This window comes from Dendronephthya gigantea, unplaced genomic scaffold, assembly GCF_004324835.1.
Source record: "Dendronephthya gigantea isolate DGI-Jeju-01 unplaced genomic scaffold, DenGig_1.0 000058F, whole genome shotgun sequence".
NCBI classification, from domain to species: Eukaryota; Metazoa; Cnidaria; class Anthozoa; order Malacalcyonacea; family Nephtheidae; genus Dendronephthya; species Dendronephthya gigantea.
The window spans coordinates 239,358-257,261 of NW_021163068.1; the positions used below are offsets into that span (position 1 = coordinate 239,358).

The window sequence follows — 17,904 nt, forward strand, 5'->3', positions numbered from 1 at the left end:
AATTTTGTCTTTAAAATCTTCAGTTTGTTCGTATGAAACCCAATATCATACTATTCGAAAAAAATAGACAAAAATTAAATAATAAAATTTGCACCACCTGTCTGGAATTCCCCGTTTTGAATATAAATTACGTATATGGGGTTTCCCCTGTGGTCTGTTAACTATATATACTCAGTTCAAGAAATAAGCAAGGCTTTCTTGTGAAGAGCGCTCCTCTGCCACGACGGAGCCAAGGGCAAGGAGAAATCTTTCTTTAAATTGGAGATCTTTGGAATTACTAGCTATAACACGCTGACTTAATTAAGGTGGGTCTCATGTTTGTTATATCGTACGAAAATTTTGACTACATCAAAGGGTAAATATATATATTTAAAGAATCCGTTATATATGAGTTTACGCAGTCTACATTTCCCGTAAAACCGTACAATACTACATCGTCATCATTGACACATTGCCGGAAGCTGGTTTAAGTCTGTTTTACGCGTTGGATACATGTTGCAATTCACGGGCCTTACAGGGATGTACATAATACATTGCTTCAAATTCGCTCCGTATCGTGCCAAGGCAAGGAGATATGGACGACAAGTGCTACAACAATGTACAGATATTAGGGGAAAAAATGTCCAGCAGTGATTCCGGTTTTATTATCGTTCGTGTGTTTTTTAGGAAGATATTGTTACAAGAAAAGATGTGTTATCACAAACATTTAGGATAAAATGTTATATATATAACAGCTCAAAAACCTGTTTTCGCATTATCGCATAAGTTGAAAATCGAAACATGCTTAGCTTGCAGATTTTTTATTTTTTGCGTGACATCACTCGCTGACGATAAAGTCAATATGAAAAGGCCCACAATTTGGCAACGAAGCGCGTTTATTCAAAGTTTCTCATTTTGCAAAAGCCTATAAATTTTAACGTAACATAATATTCTTGTAGAATAACGATAACACACTGCTTTGATAATGACTGCTTTGGCGCCAAAAAACTCCAAACTGGAAATTCGCGTCGCTTTGCCGCATCGCGTCAGGTCTGTGTCGACCTTAAAGTGCACTAAAACTGGGCACATGAGTCCAAAATGGGTTTTTAATTTATCACCACGTAGAAATAGTATTGCCTATTGGTTATGGCTAACGTTTTATTTTGCCTGTATATATACTTACAGTTATGGCGGAATTTCAGTGTCATGTATGTCATCGGAGCTTTTCCTCGCTTGAGAGCTGTGTAAAAGATTTACATTCACACCACTCTTTCCCAAAATCGTGTGTTGTCCGCGGATGTGGACGTAGTACTTCCACCCGATTAGCAAGGCATCTTAAAAAAGCACACAGAGGATTATGTGAGCATCCCTGTGGCAATTGCTCAAGAGTCTTCGTTTGCGCAATCGACTTGAAGCAGCACTCAGACGCTCTACATTCCGGAAGAGTAAACACGAGTTACGCGATAAATCACCAGGCCGTCCATGACATTGCGACAGGTAAAACAAACAATTTCTTTATTCCCATTTACAACCGTTTAACTCTTTTCTGACTGCCGTTAGTAGTTATTTATTGGTTCCAATTCGAACTATGGATATTCTTGTCTCTATGACAAAACCTGGGGGCAAATAAGATCATGTTAAATTATCACGCGCGGTAGTGTGTTTTCTCGGAGCATTTCAAACTCTTAAAATATCTAGCTATCAAGCTATCAACGTTCTGTACCTATTTATTGAATATTGAGTTGTTTTGGACGTCTTTCTTTTCAGGTTTCTCATCGCTATTTCTACGTCATTCTGGTAAGTGTTATAATAGGGTGGGTGTTCTATAGCTATATCAAATTCCTTAGCAATTTGGTGTACATTTCCACCGCACAACCTCACAAATTTAGTATTTTTGCTATAGAAAGTGCTTAAAAATTTATGTATTTTCAAGCGCCTACGACGGCAGTAGATTTTCGTAGCCCTACAACAGAAACAAGCCTCAACAGATTCATTGATGCAAACCTGCAACCAACCGAAGCATTCAACCAGGAAATGCATACCGACGTCGAGAAGGTGTGCAGTTTTTTACGGCGACACATGAGACCCCACGAAATTGTAAAGGTACTTATGCAACAAATCAATGGTATGCATGCAGTTGGTACAAGCTGAAGCAAACCGCTATCATGTATCGCAATATATATTAACATGACTTTTTATGATGTAATACAGTATAAGACCCAGTGTGCTTGTGTATTGATTTTAAAGAGAATGCATGTTGATGTCATTCATGATAAAAACCATGCAATTCTGCGCAAATCTTTAAAGCGTGCATACTCAATGTGATGATGTATCGCTATGTTTCCGTTTACTATGGTATTACTTCCCCCATGCACTTGGATATATTTTAACGAATTTATATCCTCTCATCTTCAATGAATGCAAGACATTTATTCTACTTTGATATCTAGGGGGGGTCATTAGGCAAAGGAACAGCCGTAAAAGGAAATTCTGACATCGATCTTGTTATGATTTTAAATGATGTGAGAGATGCAGAAGATCTCAAAAGGCAACTACCTGGGATTAAAAATGATGTTAAAGAAAAGTTGAGACATCTTCCAAGAAGCTTTACCATTAACTCCTTAACAGACACAACTTTCTCAGTAAAGTTTTCTGTCGAAGGAAAACATGGAGATATAGATGTGGACCTCTTGCCAGCGTTTAAGTTTGAAGGTACATTAGGTAGATACGATCCTGACATTGTATTCAATCATCTCAGTTAAATTAGATGCGCCGCCGACGTACGTTTAAAGCGCACATTATTTGAAGATTTAGATTTTTGTATAATATGAGCATGTATATATAAATGCACGCCTAACTAACCGTTTTAATTGTTCTATCCTGATTTTAGATCTCGGAAGTCTCTATGAACGTATGAGAGATGATTTGTATCACGCTGAATACTACAGCGCAGCATTAGCTAAACAGCAGGTATAATAAATAGTTGTAATTACTTCATTACTTTCCCCCCTTGCGCATCCCCGACTTGCGCTTTAGACTAATTTCTTATCTCGGGAATTTTCTAAAAAAGGGAATTTTCTGAAAAAGTTTACCAAAATTAGTAAAACTGCCAAGCTTGGCTGCGAATTGTTGTAAATTACAGAAAATATAGCCATGCGAAGTTGTCGAATTTTGTATACTTTTGTATTACATGCAGCCGGAAGTTTGTAACTAAATTAGTTACACAATTCACACGTAATACAAATGTATATACAAAATATGCCAACTTCGCATGGCTATATTTTCTGTTTTTTACCGAATTTTCGCAGCCAAACTTTGCATTTGCACTAATTCAAGCATGCTCTTTCTAGCTGTGGTGATTTAGTTTCTTCTTAATACTTCGATCAAAAAATAGTCTAAAGCGCAAGTCGTCCATTGTTCACTCGAGGAACATGGAGAATTTCCTTTTAGATCAATGAAAAAATTTATTTAAATTTTCAGTAACGTAACCAGAATGAATAAATATTGACTTAAATGAAGCATCGAAAATTTAGGCATTCCAATTGGCTTAGCTTGAAGGACGTCAACAAGTTTGCTGGGTATAGCATTAAAACGAAATTCCTCCTTGTTTACTGTAGGCATGCACGGATATCATGAATAAAATATTGAAAATAGAATTCCAATTTTTGGAAATATTTAGGTTGACTTTGTGGAAGGGTATCCAGCCAATGTAAAGAACTTAATTCGCTTGGTCAAGCACTGGAAAAAGAAAATGGTTCGGCCATCGTCGCCTCGCAGACGGATCCCGAATTCGTATCTCATGGAACTGATCACGATACATCTTTGGAAACAAAATAAAGGATATGATGGTACATTTAATACGTTGAAGGCGTTCCATGGAGTTATGGAAGCACTTAAGGAATATCGATCTCTGAATGTTACTTGGACAACGAATTATTCTACTAGTCAAATACCAAGCGAAATTCGACGCCAAAGGTATGGCCATTTTTTATTTATAAAACGAACAGTTATGTGAAGACATTAGCATGAAAAGTATTACTCGTAATACAATAGACCTTTCTTATAATGACGTCAAACGCGGAAAGTCAGATGTTACAATCAAACTTCGTGCTTCATACTTTCAAAAACATCATACTTTCATACTTTCATACATCATACTTTTAAAAATCATACTTTCCGCTTTTGACGTCATTATGAAAAAGGTCTATAGTAAAGCGTATACGGATACGAAATGAGCTATGCCTATTAGCGCGGAATTTGTAGTGATAGAGTAGATCGCGCCTATTACGTAAACATATTATATACTTATTGCTTTACAACCATTAAGGAGCAGCGTGGCAGCGTCTTCAAACAACTTAGCATCAAATGGGGTATAACAACTGCCTAAATAGACAAAATACTTCTCGACGTTTCGACCTGAGGGCCTTCGTCAGGAGAGTTAGTACGAACTCTCCTGACGAAGGCCCTCAAGTCGAAACGTCGAGAAGTGTTTTGTCTACTTATTGCTTTAGCTTGTATTTCAGTTGTAAGCTAATCAGGGTTCGATAATGTGTTGATATTAACCCATCATCATGCTGTGCAAAATAGTATATTTTTCAAGTCAAGGGCGGGGGTTTATTTTTATATGCATATATTTGTGTTCATACACTATAAAGCGTCACTAATTTTCAGACCTTTGGTAATGGACCCTGCTAATCCAACGAATAACGTTTGCGCAACATTTGATTGGGATGAAATCAAAGAAGAGGCAGGAAGAGTCCTTGCCAGCCCAATGATGCTCGGTATTTCTTCAACGAATTGGAATTAAGAAATGAGATGAATTAGGAAGAAGAGAAGAATTGAGAAGAATTAAGAAATGATGAGATCAGCTGTTTAAATAATCTTTTACGCACAAATTTTATTCTAATGTTGTATTACGTACAGTATATGTTAAGTCAATGTGCTTCTGTACCAGTGTTCGTTTTAAAACTTTAGAAAATGTAATTTCAATCAGTCAAGAAAAAATTAAGGTATTCAACTTTGCAAACAAACGATTAAAAAAATAAGTGTCAAGTCCGCTTTATCTCAGGGTTAGGTTTACGGTAACAACTGGCCTCAGAAGACTATGTTTGCTGTATTTGTAAATGCACTAAACATGCACAAACGCCTTAAGCGCGCACACAAACGCAATTGATATTGTAAATAGGTAAACATCACGCAAACATGTAGAATCAAAGTAACCTTTTTCTTCCAAATAAATTGTTCTTAATGTGGATGTTCTGCGCATATTTTCTGCTTATAAACAGCTAAGAAACATTCCAAAACTGATTCCTCCACCCGTTGAAATTATATGTCATGTCGTGATGTCTAGATCACCGTTTGCATTATCTTTAAACTATCATAGCATAAAAACTGAGAAAAAGCTGAACAGTATCAAATTAGTTTGAAACATTGAAGGTTTCGTCCAATTATAAACGTTTTGGATAATATAAAAATAATTATTAGTTATTTCAGACCTATAGTGAGTATTTGCTGTAAATATAAATGTAATGCTGTGATTTTTAACCGAGAACAGAAGTGTTTAATCCTTTTAGCCTAATCCTGGCTAATACAACGCGCCCAGATAGCAAACATTTGCTAAGTGGGTAATCAGTGATCCTAAACAACGCGGATTTAATCATTGAGACTAGGTTAGGATTAGAATTAGGATTAGATCTTAGATTGGGATTATATATACTTGATCAAGGATAACCCTAATTATAAATCTTATCCTGATCCTAAAATAATTTCAAGAAATAAATTCATGTATTAAGGATTTTAAAAACATGGAATTATTAGCCAGTTATTCGCTTCAGTTTCTACAGAGTCCACTGCTTCACTTCAAACCAGTGATAAACACGTTTATTTAGCTATTACATCAGTACATAGCTGCTGCAATCTAAAAAACTTAGCTATATTATTTTACTTATGCTTACACATTAGGTGAGTGTATAATATAAAAAAAACAGAAAAAATCCTATCGTCGTCGTAGTTAAACACCGACAAAAAAGGTTTTATGAACGAAACTTGGTCCCTGGTGTCGATGGTGTTGATCCTGTGTAAAAAATGTAATCATTGAATCAATTACTAGAGGATAAAAACGTTTGTGGAAAAACCATGATTTATGGCTCGTAGTAGTCGCATTGTCGTATAAAGTCACAAATAACTGGTTATTTTATTATAACTGCAATCTTTGCTGAAAACTATGAGAATAACTCGAGATACAATGTATCTCGCATTTTACATGCATAAATGCGTCTCTTGAGTTCAATATTAAACCAACAATAATATCCCTGTATGTTGACAAGCAAACTAAACGTTGAAATAGATCAAGAGAGAGAAGGATTAACGACATTTGCACATAAAAATCGCGCAACTGAGAACAAAAGCTGGAAAATAATGAGTATTGTTTGTCAATTGGATTTAGAAATGGCGGCCAAGTATATTTTGAAGGTGACCATGGCACAGATATATACCTGTGTCACAATGCTGTTTTTCCCGGGTCCGGACCAGCCAATGAATGCAAAAGAGGAACGATACTCGTGTTTGATTAGATTTCGTGCACCCAATCTCCATAAGGCCGTGTACACTGAACGTGTTACTCTTTTCGAAGCTTCATCTTGTATCGCAACCAAAACAATGCGCCTTTAAAATTGAATTGACGAACATTAATTTTACGATTTTCAAACTCCTTTCTAAGCTTTTCATGCTAACAAGTTAACAACATCAATAGACTTTTTTGGAAGACGCGTGAAAATTTGTTATTCCAAAGCTTAAGATATAATTTATATAAACCCAGCTAAGTTAACAGTATTCAACACGTCTGAATATTCTTTTTAGCTATTACACTAGAGAGAGCTACTATTTAACAATTAGACAACGAGTCCGAGTTGTCTATGAGTGAATAGTCAACGAAGGCGAAACCTGAGTTGACTATTCGCTCATACTCATAGACAACGTAGGCGAGTTGTCTATATATATAAATTGTTTTAGTATACACCCTGTACCTAGATTATATCAATTTCGAGACAATAATCGGTACACCGCAATTACACCGAAAAATAATTTAATTAATTCAATTTTATACAGTCGTGCGAGCAAATCAGTTTCCCAACGTTCACCATCACGAATAGAAAATGGTCGAGTAGCCAATCAGAATGTAGGATTTGTAATAGACAATAGTCGGGTGTATACTAAATATCATTATTGTTAGCTTGAAATTCTATAGTTTTTCATGTAATTTCGACCTAGATTCAATTTGTGGATATATTATCAAAACTGCAAAAAGTGAGTTGACCAGTGGAGTACTTTATCACACGGGTTTGTATGTTAATTTCAATAAAGTTTAAATCACACAATTTACAGGTATATATATTATAAAGGTTTATTTTCGTTTCCAAACATGATGGGGACATGAAACATAGGAATCTTGCCCTCTCTCAGGTATATTTGGGACGATAGCTTTTATAGCTTTTCCTGAACCTTTCAGTACTGCCAACAGATATGATTACACCCTTGGCTATGCAGCCTTCATGCGATGATAAATTACATACCTGCTCGCTATGTTGTTTAAGAACGTCGAAAAGTAGTGACCTGCGTGAGCTGATGCATGTGTATCATACGATGCCCTGCTTTCAACATTACCTAAGAAATAGCGAAGCTATGATTTGGGAACCTTTCGACATTAAATAAAACGCCCGTTCTAAACTTCCAGGTGTTGTATCAACACTAAAAAACTGTGTTATTTCATCAAAAAAGGTGTGTTCACACGATCTTGCTATTAATATATTCTTGTTTAGGGATTAATATATGTAAAAAATAATGTATAACTTATACAGGAAATTTGCTGACTGCTAGCTATAGTCTAGAAATAGATAACTGACTATTTCTCGATGTACAGAGGATAGAAAAATTTTAGAAAACCAGTTGTTCAGAAAATAACAATGAACTTCGTTAACAAACTCTTATCATACCAGTTACTGGATTCAATACAACAACGTTGTAACCCCTTTTTCTCATTGCGTAATCTTTTCCATCAACTTCAATCGTTGCATATCCTGCACCCCCTCGTCTACCTCCGTCATCAAAACCGTCACTTCTTATCCAAATCGTTTTGAGACCTAGTTGCAAATTTTAAGAATGAAACCTATGGAATGAAATAATTTTTAAGTAGCATTTCCATATTAATTCGAAAAGACACATTTTACAACAAGTTATTTTGTAAGTTATAAAGAGAAAAGATTATGTATATAGTTATGGTTTAAAACGTATACAAACAATTCACCGTTTTGAAGTTTTGATAATTTGTTCACAATGTTCGTTAATTGGCTTTGAACTTGATTAACTTTGTTCTTGTTCCAGTTGATAGCATTTCGGTTATTGCTGATTTTTTGTTCGTTTTTTCGGACCTGAATAAGTAAAACAATTGTTTAAAAGACGCGCAAAAATCTCGGTAACCATTGAAACAAGGTCAATTCGCTTCCTATGAATACTGTATATACATGTTTAATAAATTAAATGTTAATGTAAAATGCTAAGTAAACACTTTCAAAACGTCATTTTCAAATTATATCTCGAAGAGAACATCAGACACTGCATAAAAATTAATTAGATTGATTAACCCGTTTACCCACCCCTAAATTTTCTTTTTACCATACATCTTTCATTTGTTCACCCTAATTTCAATGGAATATATCGCAAAGCTTATACTGTGCACTCACCTCCGTCATTGAAGGTATTTCGAACCATCGAGATGATTTGGCATGTATGAAGAGTTTTCCATTCGTAACTCGAAACCGAAGCAGACCACGTTTTTCAGGAAGACGATCGTTTAGTTTATCATTAGAAACAGCAGAAACCTGTATACGATGAAGTCGTCAAAATGATTAGAACACCCTTAATTGCATGGTAGATTTTATTAATTGTATCGTGCCTTTCACTAAACCCAATCACTTGCAGTATTGTATGCTACTAGCACGTATTTGATCATGAATCCGCATAGCATGGACGATGGGATTATCATTTATAAACACAAACAGTATACACACTCCCGTCCGGTATTAATGAATCCAGACAATATTGTCGGGGGATGCTAAACACTCCGGAATACTGCCAAACGATAGCGTTTGAAAAGATCATTTAAATAGTATATTCAAACCAGCAGATATAGTTATAAGCTGCATCTGTATTATAAGTCAAAGCAAGAGTCAAAATAATAGGTTGCTTTGTTATCTCAAATTACACACCCATAGCAACCATATACTTTAGAAATTCTGTATTTTTTCACTTTTTTGGGGGTAGGATGAGCAAAAGAATAGGAGAAATACGTTTTTTAAGCGATAAGCGCGTGCTTACGTATACTGCGTTCTTGGAATGTTGTCATGCGGTTGGAAAATGTGACAAAACTCTATGATGCCCCTCCCCCTAGGGTAAATTTGATCGAAAACGTAAAATTGGACCAAGGGGTAAGTTTTTCGGCTTTTTTTGCCCGAAATTTTTTTCGATATCTTTATCATTGTGAAAGATTATTGCCCGTGTCGGGCGGTGATGCGATAATTTATATCATCGCGCAATATAAAAAATCGGCAAGAATATTCTGAAGGCTAGATTCTGACACTACAGATATCTAAATATTCCTGAAAATGTGAAATAAATCACTGTAACCGTTTTCGTTTGCATTTTGGGCAATATTTTATAGGCCGCTTTGATGTGTAATATAGAATAATAAATTAGACTATACGTTTACAATACTCCGGATCGGTCTGAAAACGGTGCAAAAAAGTATTAAAAAGGGGGTTGGGTTACACAGCACCGGAGCGGATTTGTTCGAAAACGTCACCTTTGCCGTAGCGACACGACCACACTTTCTAAACGTGGTCGAACGAAAACGGAGCGCTACGTGGCGTTGTGTAAACACTACCTTGTTAATATTTCGCTACACTTTAGATACCACTCCGCCACAATGCGTGGCGCGTTGATGCCGTAATTGAATATAGCGAACAATTTTCCGACAATTTATCAACAAGCCCTTTCTCGCTATCAGCGGTATTATTTTCATTGTTTTTGCGACCCACGACTACAGATATAAACGTCAAGCAATGTTTCAAAAACAAATGGCGCAATTTTCCGCGAACAACTTACGAATGTTGACAGCGAAGAACGCTTGTGTGTAAACGCTAACGAAACTGTATCGGAATTCAAACGGAGCAGTGTAAACGCAGTCAAATTCTGCCGTCACTTTCTCGCTCCGGAGCTGTGTAAACGTAGTCTTAAATCGCATGCATTTTAATCAATATCATAGCGAATTGGCAACATATCAATTTAAAAAATAAATGTATCTACTGAGGGCAATTTCCTCTTTAAAATGGTTCAATTTTTTTTAAATCGGTCAAGTATTCGCACAGGAATCGCAAGTTAAAATGAGCTAACCACTTTGAGATGCCATCTAAACGGACGAGAATGATATTACAGTACATTATAGGTAACGACTTACCGTATAAGACGTATGCAGTGAAACAGCGATAAAAACGCCGTAAAACACATGAACAATGTGCATATTCGATATTTCTTGACGAACAAATATCAACCTCTTGCCCAGCGAATACAACGTTGTGGAATGGCATTGAACAATTGTTGTTGCTGGTTATTATGTGCGCTATAAAAACTAAATTACTCCGAATTCGGCATCCGTTTCAGCAATATGCTGGCGTTCAAATCGCGTATTTGACATGACATACGAATTATTTTGCACAATTGATGTTTGCAATTTTGATGCCGTATTAATTAAGTAGACGTTTTTAAACATCAGCAATCATACAGCATAACTTTATCTTTAAGTGCATGGGATATCGAGAAAGTGTAGCTTGACACTTATATTACGATAAGAGCGAAAAGCGAAGGCATTGTTAAACTAATTAATTCAACACTCTGCCAGAATACTTAATTTGCTTTGAGTAAGAACAGCAATTTTCTCAACAGTTTATTATTTGAAGGTAACATTATTCCGCTTAAAGTTAATATCTTCCATCATTCAACTCTAGACGAATGATGATACTCTGCCGAGTCACAAACTTGCAAATTTGGTGTAATATTAAAGTCGGTATTGTTAAAAAGCATTGTGTTAACAATAATATTATCTATCGAAATCTATCGACCAAATTCAATTATAAAATAACTTGTATATAACGCGTGTTCTGATTGGTTGAAGCCCGTGTTTGGATCAGGCCATCCAAACACGGAAACCATTAAGTAATTATTAAATATTGCATGCGACCTTTGATTCCAGATATTATAAATATAACTATGATATAAGTCAAAGTTGTTTACGGGGATCAAAATTAAAAAGAATTAAAAACTTTAAAATAAAAACTTTAATAAAATTTATCAAACGTTTTCATAAGGCTTTTAAGATCAAAATAGAATTTTTAATAAAAAAAATTCTTAATAAAATTTAAAAACACAAATGTGCCAGACTTCCGTTTTAGTACAGTTCACAATAACTTTGTTATGGAAGACTTATGTTTATGCGGGAGTTTGCAGAGTATTAAGAACTCGTTAAAAGAAATTCCTCTCCACCAAAGGAACAAATATTAAGTTTTGTGGTATTTTGCAATTAACGATTTAGGAATACAAACTGAATCAATAGTTGCGCATTGGTCTTGTCTTTGGCTTCGGGCTTTAAATTTTATGCTTCAACGAATACAATCGCTCGTAGCCGTAAAAGCAACAAATGAAACGGCAAACGCCAAATCTTAATGCGATCCCGCCGTGCACTGCTCTGACCATATATATTTATATGAAAAAAGTTGCTCAAATGGCAAACGTGAGTTTCATGTACAAAAATCGTGGTACAATGCGAAGTGCAGCTGAGGATAAATTACTTGTTTCACATGGCCCTAGCTACAAGTACATGAATGCTGCTGAATTTTCCAGTCACGATACTCTGGGGTATTATATCACAGATCTTGTTTTCGATGAAACTGCAAATTCGTAAACAGAGTTTTTTTTTAATGTGGTTAAACTTCGGGGCAATATTTATGATAAACAGAGTGTTTAAACTTGCGGTACAATATTTATAATTATGACACGAGACTAACACCTCGAATTTTTCCCCTACACGCGTAAAAACGCTCAGGTTGATGCAAGTTGATATAAACAGGATGGAGCAATGTTGTGCTGCCCACATTGTTCAGAGTTGTTATCAATATTGAACAATATTGTTACACCCGATTCAGTTTCAACAATATTGTTCAATGACAATGTTGATAACAACTCGGAACAATGTGGGCAGCACATCATTGCTCCATCCTGTTTATATCAACTTGCATCAACCTGAGCGTTTTTACGCGTGTACATGGACGTCATAAACCATCAACTACTTCCAACATATATTTCAAGCTTGAAAATGGATGTCATCGGACGGAGAACGACTTTTTATTGCAATTTTTTGTTCAAAAACACACGTTTCACTCCTTGACGCTCTCCTTAGTCCTTTGCAAAGTGTTTTCTTGTGCGCGGTTCCCGCCTTAATCAGCGATTCAGATTCATGAGACTTCATGATTGAATCACTGGATTGAAGTTATCAGTCCAGTTCTTTTTAGAGCTCACTGGACGAAACCACTGAGCTCTATATGGCCAAATCAGTCATGATGCGTTTTCCAATATGGCGGCTTAAAAAGAACACATTACTTCCATTAAATCAATTATATATTCGCTTGCTGGGACTTTCAGCTCGTCATATGAGTATGGACTATGCTGTAATTCACGATGAAAAAAATAAAGAGTTTTATATCGACTTAGTACCAGGTAAATTAATTAATTGATCACTAAAGTTATGTAAAGTCTGCTGTCGCTGTGTCTAAGTGTCTTTGCCTTGTGCACTGTGTTGCAGTATTCTGATTTAAAAATTTGCAGTCAGTGTTACACAGAGATGTGTTTGTGTTTATTACACTCCAGGGCTACTTTGTATTGTACTGCATGTCATTCATGCATCATGCATGTTTATTTCTAGAGAAAGCAGTTCTTCAGTATCAACTTATTCATGAAGAACCAAAGATCATAGATATGTATCATACTGGTGTGCCTGAAAGCCAAAGGGGCAAAGGAATTGCTGGTAACTTGGTTAAGGTAACACACAACTACATACCTATGCAGTTGAACAGATATGTATGTATATATTAGTATATTTGTTCACCTCAGCTGAATGCATGCATGTACACTGCACAAACAGTTTATATAGTTCTTACACACTTGCTAACCAGTAGCTAAACAGCTTGCCATTCACTTTGTTGGGTATCATCTCACATGACACTCAAGCTTATGGTGTAATTATATACAGGTCAATGGATGGCAAACAGCAATTTATAAGACCATTTCCTTGCATTTATATTTTAACTTAGACTCTACCCCAATTATTCGTATATTTTTCATGCATGCTATGAGATGCATGCTATCCTAATTTTAATATTCTTTTCCAGGCTGCATTCTCATTTGTGGTTGCTAATAATCTGAGAGTTCGTCCAACATGTACATATGTTCAACATTATATCGACAAAAATAAACCTACAGAAATTATGCAAAGACTTGAAAAATAATACATAAACTTTCCTAGTTAGACCAATAAATATAATTTACTGAAAATTTGTGATTGAATGATTTGAAGTATTGTATTCTAGTGATTTGTATTTATGTATATTAATTAAACTATTTCATTAAAAATATATTTTTATGTATTATATTTACCGTATATATTTGAGGAGAGGAAAGATTTTTGTATGTATACATATGTATACATAATAATAATAGAATATTTCAATTCAGACATATTAGTATACTGTGTTATAACTATAGATAGATATATGAAGGTGTGTCTACATTTCTTGTCCAGCTTTGATAAACATTTTAATATGTCAATTCTGTTTTTTTTTTGTAAACAATCAGTTTTTCCTATACGCAAAGAAGTCGTCTATACTAAATCTTGAATTCATGAGCTCAACAAATCAAACAAAAATTTTCCTCAATGATCATAGGGTTTTTTAAATTATTGCTGGCATGCATTTTAACACATGTTATGAAATATCTTCGGCAGACTTGATTCCAAGTTAAGAGATACTTTACAACACCATTTACAGTGTAATGTTTACACTTACAGTAATAGTTCTTACCTTTTTCTTTTCTTTGTCCTCATTATAACGAAAGTTAACGATACTTTATTGAAGCAGATCCTTCGAGTTATTCATCGTATAAGCTAGTTCAAACTTCACGCGCTTTTCCAAACATCCGGCGGAAGTGTTTTGGTCACTCGATCGATACAAGATGGCGAAGAATGTGACAATTCAACTTTTCATTACTGAAAGTACACATATACAGTAATCATTTCTCCTTTCCGATCATAAAAACTCAAATTAATTTGTGATACATTAACCTTGCTTGACAAACTCATGACATCGGGTAGGTAGGCCTTATTTGTGAATTGTGATTTGGTTTTTATGTTCCAAATCTCATGTGCTGCTGGAAATAGTCCCCATATTGATAGTGACTGTCTTATAAGTCAACAAATAAACTAGGGCGGTCTCTAAGGCTAGGGGGGGGGGGTGGCTGGAAATGCTGAACAGGGAGGTTGCAGGAGGTGGGGGGAGGTTGCAGGAGGTGGGGGGAGGTTGCAGGAGGTGGTTATAGAAGACAGTGGCTCAAGTTATAGGCCTTCAATGTTATTATGCATACCAACCTCGTAGTCTCGTACCCAGGGTCTTTAGTCTTTACTCTAATGCATACCTGTTTTGCATCAGCGCTATCACTTTAAGACACACAGATATGCATGGAGGGGACTATAGATATCAATTGAGTTTTGAAATATAACATACATAAACCACCTTGACCTAGTAGCTCAGTTTGTAAATATAAAATAATATAACAGCAAAGCAAAGCATGACTGTTGACCCCCATAGCTATCAACTGTAAAGTGTGCCTGCCTGATAATGTTGGCCATATTTAATTGATTATATCGGAGGGCTAATTCTACTTCAGGATTATACTAATCATATAATTCATATTTGATTTGGTGATTCATTACAGTTCATTACACTTTGTTTGCAAACTGTTTTTCTTTCTGGTTTTAATTTCAAGCTATAACAAGATCATTCAAACAATTGTCCACTTTCTACAAAGTTCCCAGTCGAATTTACTGTTTTTCAAGGACTGAGGTGTGTGTAAGTTAATAGCAATGCATATGCTGAATTGCCAGGCAGCAGTGTGGCAAAAGCCACAAAACAAACAATAGCCTAATTTTGTATAATATAATATTATACACATCAATAGTAACTTCAGGCATAAACACTTTTATAATTCTAATTTGAAATTTCTTATTTTATGTTCTATACGAGTTGAAAATTACAAATATTTTTAGATGAATAGACCAGTTGAAAGGGCAATCACAAACAAATTACAAAGTGAATTGAATGTAAGTCATCTCTTCATCAAGTATTCAACTATGAATATATTCATGGTATATACTCAAATGCAAGCAGGGGAGGATCCAGCACTAGTGCACTAATTTGCATGACAAAAGAAAACTGCTCAAAATAGCCATTTTCTTTTGTGATGCAAATTAGTGCACTAGTGCTGGATCCACCCCTGAATGCAAGTATTCATGTGAATATAAATGCAAGTAAATGCAAGTATTCATGTGAATATAAATGCAAGTAAATGCAAGTATTCATGTGAATATAAAAATTCATTTTTGTAGCCATCATATTTAGATGTGATCAATGAAAGTTACATGCATAATGTACCAAAGGGTGAGTTTAAATCTTCAATACAAGGCAGTGTTTTTTTTGAAAATTGACTATTATTTCCAGGTTTTATTTGACTAACATCAGCCGGCCTAACCCCTAAGGTATGAGGTGTTAATGCCATTTTTTTTTCATAGACTCTGAAAGCCATTTTAAAGTTGTGGTTGTTTCAAGAAAGTTTGAGAAATTACCTCTGATTCAGGTAGTTAGATATCTGTTTCTTCTTATGCACACATGTCAGTGTAATATACTAATAAATTCACACTCTATATTTGGGAGTAACTAGGGATCTGCTTCACAGTTTACTAGTGAGTATTATGTAAAGCTAGGGGCAATAATGATAATTCGAGTTTATCATGGACGCATAGCTAAATATCGCAAGGAGAGACAGAAAGCACCAAAAGGTGTTGGACACCTGCCCACAGACACCTGGCTGGGGTTTTGGACTAGCCTCCTCCGCAGGCATCTCTTATCTATTTATATTAGGCATTTATTTTTTTCCTCGCCTTCCCCGACACAGCTGACCCAAGCCAAATATAAATGCCTAATATAAATACATAAGAGATGCCTGCGAAGGAGGCTAGTTTTGGACACAGATCAGTGGTTTTTAGCATTAATCACGGAAACGCGATTTGTCTCGCGTATTTCTTCTCTTCGCGTATTTCGGCACAAATTCCTCGACTCTCGAGTTCAAATTTCCTGACGTTTTCTCACACATTTGTTTACATTTTTCAAGCTAAGCCAATCAGAATGCCTAAATTTTAAAACTTTATATAAATTATATAACATGGTAAATCTTGGTATCTTTTTCCCAGAAGTAGTCAATATTTATGCATTCTGATTGGGTTATTGGAAATGCAAACAAACTTGCTGATTGGTTAAGCTGCCATTTTATGTGCGATATTTTCTTCTTTTGATAGATGTGAATGAGTGAATTAGTTACAGGCGTTCAAATAGGAGCTTGTACATATCAGAGCATTCGTAACTAATTACTCGTTCACATCCATCAAAAGAAGAAAATAGGGCCTTAACTTATCACATCTGCTCTGAAATTTGAGGGGCGCGCAGCCCTTCTTCGCTCCTCGCGCGCACACCTACGGACGTCATGATCAATCTTTAATGTTACATTCTGTTCTCTATTCTAGAGACACCGACTTATCAATGAAATATTGGAAAATGAATTAGCTAAGTCTATCCATGCCTTATCAATTCAGGTACACTACCATTATAGGTTGGATTGAAGCATAGAAATAATAGACAATAATGTCTATCATTTCTATGGATTGAAGTTAATTTTTCATAAAATTGTATACTTCTCTGATTTCCAGGCCAAAACACCAGAGCAGTGGGAGGCATCTGGTGGCACAGTAAATAAATCACCCCCCTGTCTTGGTGGTTCCGGGAGATAGAAATCTACAGAGAAATATATTGCTGAAAATTGCTTCGGGAAGAACGATTCACTGGACGTCGAGCTGTCCGTGCACAATGTGCTAAATTATTTGGCGGAGTAGGCGTTAACCGGGGGATTAGCAGGCCACCTCCTAGTTGGATGTTTGTAAATTATGTTTTGATTTTAAGTCCTGGTTACCATTTTTTGCATAAAGTGTTGTAATAAAGTTTTGTCTCGGTTCAAAGATGAAACGTCACTTCCAATAAATATTATATTCGTAATGTGCTCCTGTTCTGTTTAATTCTATTAATTGAGAAGAATAGTTTTAATTAATTCTCGCAATGCAGTCAGCTCCAAACTATCGGAAAAAAATACGAACCGCCATGGTAGCTAGTTGGTGAAAATATGGTGAAGTTACGCAAAAGTTAAAATATATAAATAATACAACTAGATAATATAGTGTGTTCTTTACGACCTGTGCCTTTAAACCGCTTGCTGATTTTAAAAATGTCACGGGCTCAAAGTACAAGTTGCATAATTGCTGACTTGCTGTAAATTATGTTTGTTGATAGCATTAAGCCAATCAGAAGCCTCAAAAGACACGTGGTGAACACTGATGTGGTGCATGGTGTCACTGCGTCTGGTAGTATTGAACCGAAGCTAACCGACGTAAAACGTTATATTTATAAACGAAACGGGATTTACACATTCTTTATTCTTATCAAAGCA

General features: G+C 35.6%; 3 protein-coding genes and 1 long non-coding RNA gene across 4 annotated transcripts; 3 read left to right on the forward strand and 1 right to left on the reverse strand.

Annotated features, from left to right (window-relative positions):
• The first annotated feature begins 212 nt into the window (after positions 1-212).
• On the forward strand, positions 213-5,207 carry LOC114529977 (2'-5'-oligoadenylate synthase 1A-like). The gene is made up of 8 exons (XM_028551554.1): positions 213-305; positions 1,165-1,476; positions 1,747-1,776; positions 1,913-2,082; positions 2,430-2,691; positions 2,870-2,949; positions 3,659-3,954; positions 4,651-5,207. Exons 2-8 carry the CDS (start codon positions 1,167-1,169, stop codon positions 4,784-4,786), a joined length of 1,284 nt encoding a protein of 427 aa, XP_028407355.1. The 5' UTR covers positions 213-305; positions 1,165-1,166; the 3' UTR covers positions 4,787-5,207.
• Positions 5,208-5,870: 663 nt separating this feature from the next.
• Positions 5,871-10,602, reverse strand: LOC114529999. Its single transcript, XM_028551572.1, has 7 exons — positions 10,490-10,602; positions 8,718-8,855; positions 8,282-8,405; positions 7,971-8,117; positions 7,551-7,641; positions 6,474-6,642; positions 5,871-6,052 (listed from the first exon to the last, which is right to left on the reverse strand). Exons 1-7 carry the CDS (start codon positions 10,550-10,552, stop codon positions 5,990-5,992), a joined length of 795 nt encoding a protein of 264 aa, XP_028407373.1. The 5' UTR covers positions 10,553-10,602; the 3' UTR covers positions 5,871-5,989.
• Positions 10,603-12,660: 2,058 nt separating this feature from the next.
• LOC114530003 lies at positions 12,661-13,656 on the forward strand. Its single transcript, XR_003687722.1, has 3 exons — positions 12,661-12,801; positions 13,007-13,122; positions 13,473-13,656. It is a non-coding gene; the product is annotated as an uncharacterized LOC114530003 (long non-coding RNA).
• A 657-nt stretch (positions 13,657-14,313) lies between these two features.
• LOC114529986 (bolA-like protein DDB_G0274169) lies at positions 14,314-17,363 on the forward strand. The gene is made up of 7 exons (XM_028551560.1): positions 14,314-14,445; positions 15,121-15,197; positions 15,401-15,454; positions 15,740-15,791; positions 15,923-15,987; positions 16,931-16,999; positions 17,114-17,363. The coding sequence occupies exons 1-7, from the start codon at positions 14,436-14,438 to the stop codon at positions 17,192-17,194; spliced, it is 408 nt and encodes a 135-aa protein (XP_028407361.1). The 5' UTR covers positions 14,314-14,435; the 3' UTR covers positions 17,195-17,363.
• Positions 17,364-17,904: the final 541 nt, after the last annotated feature.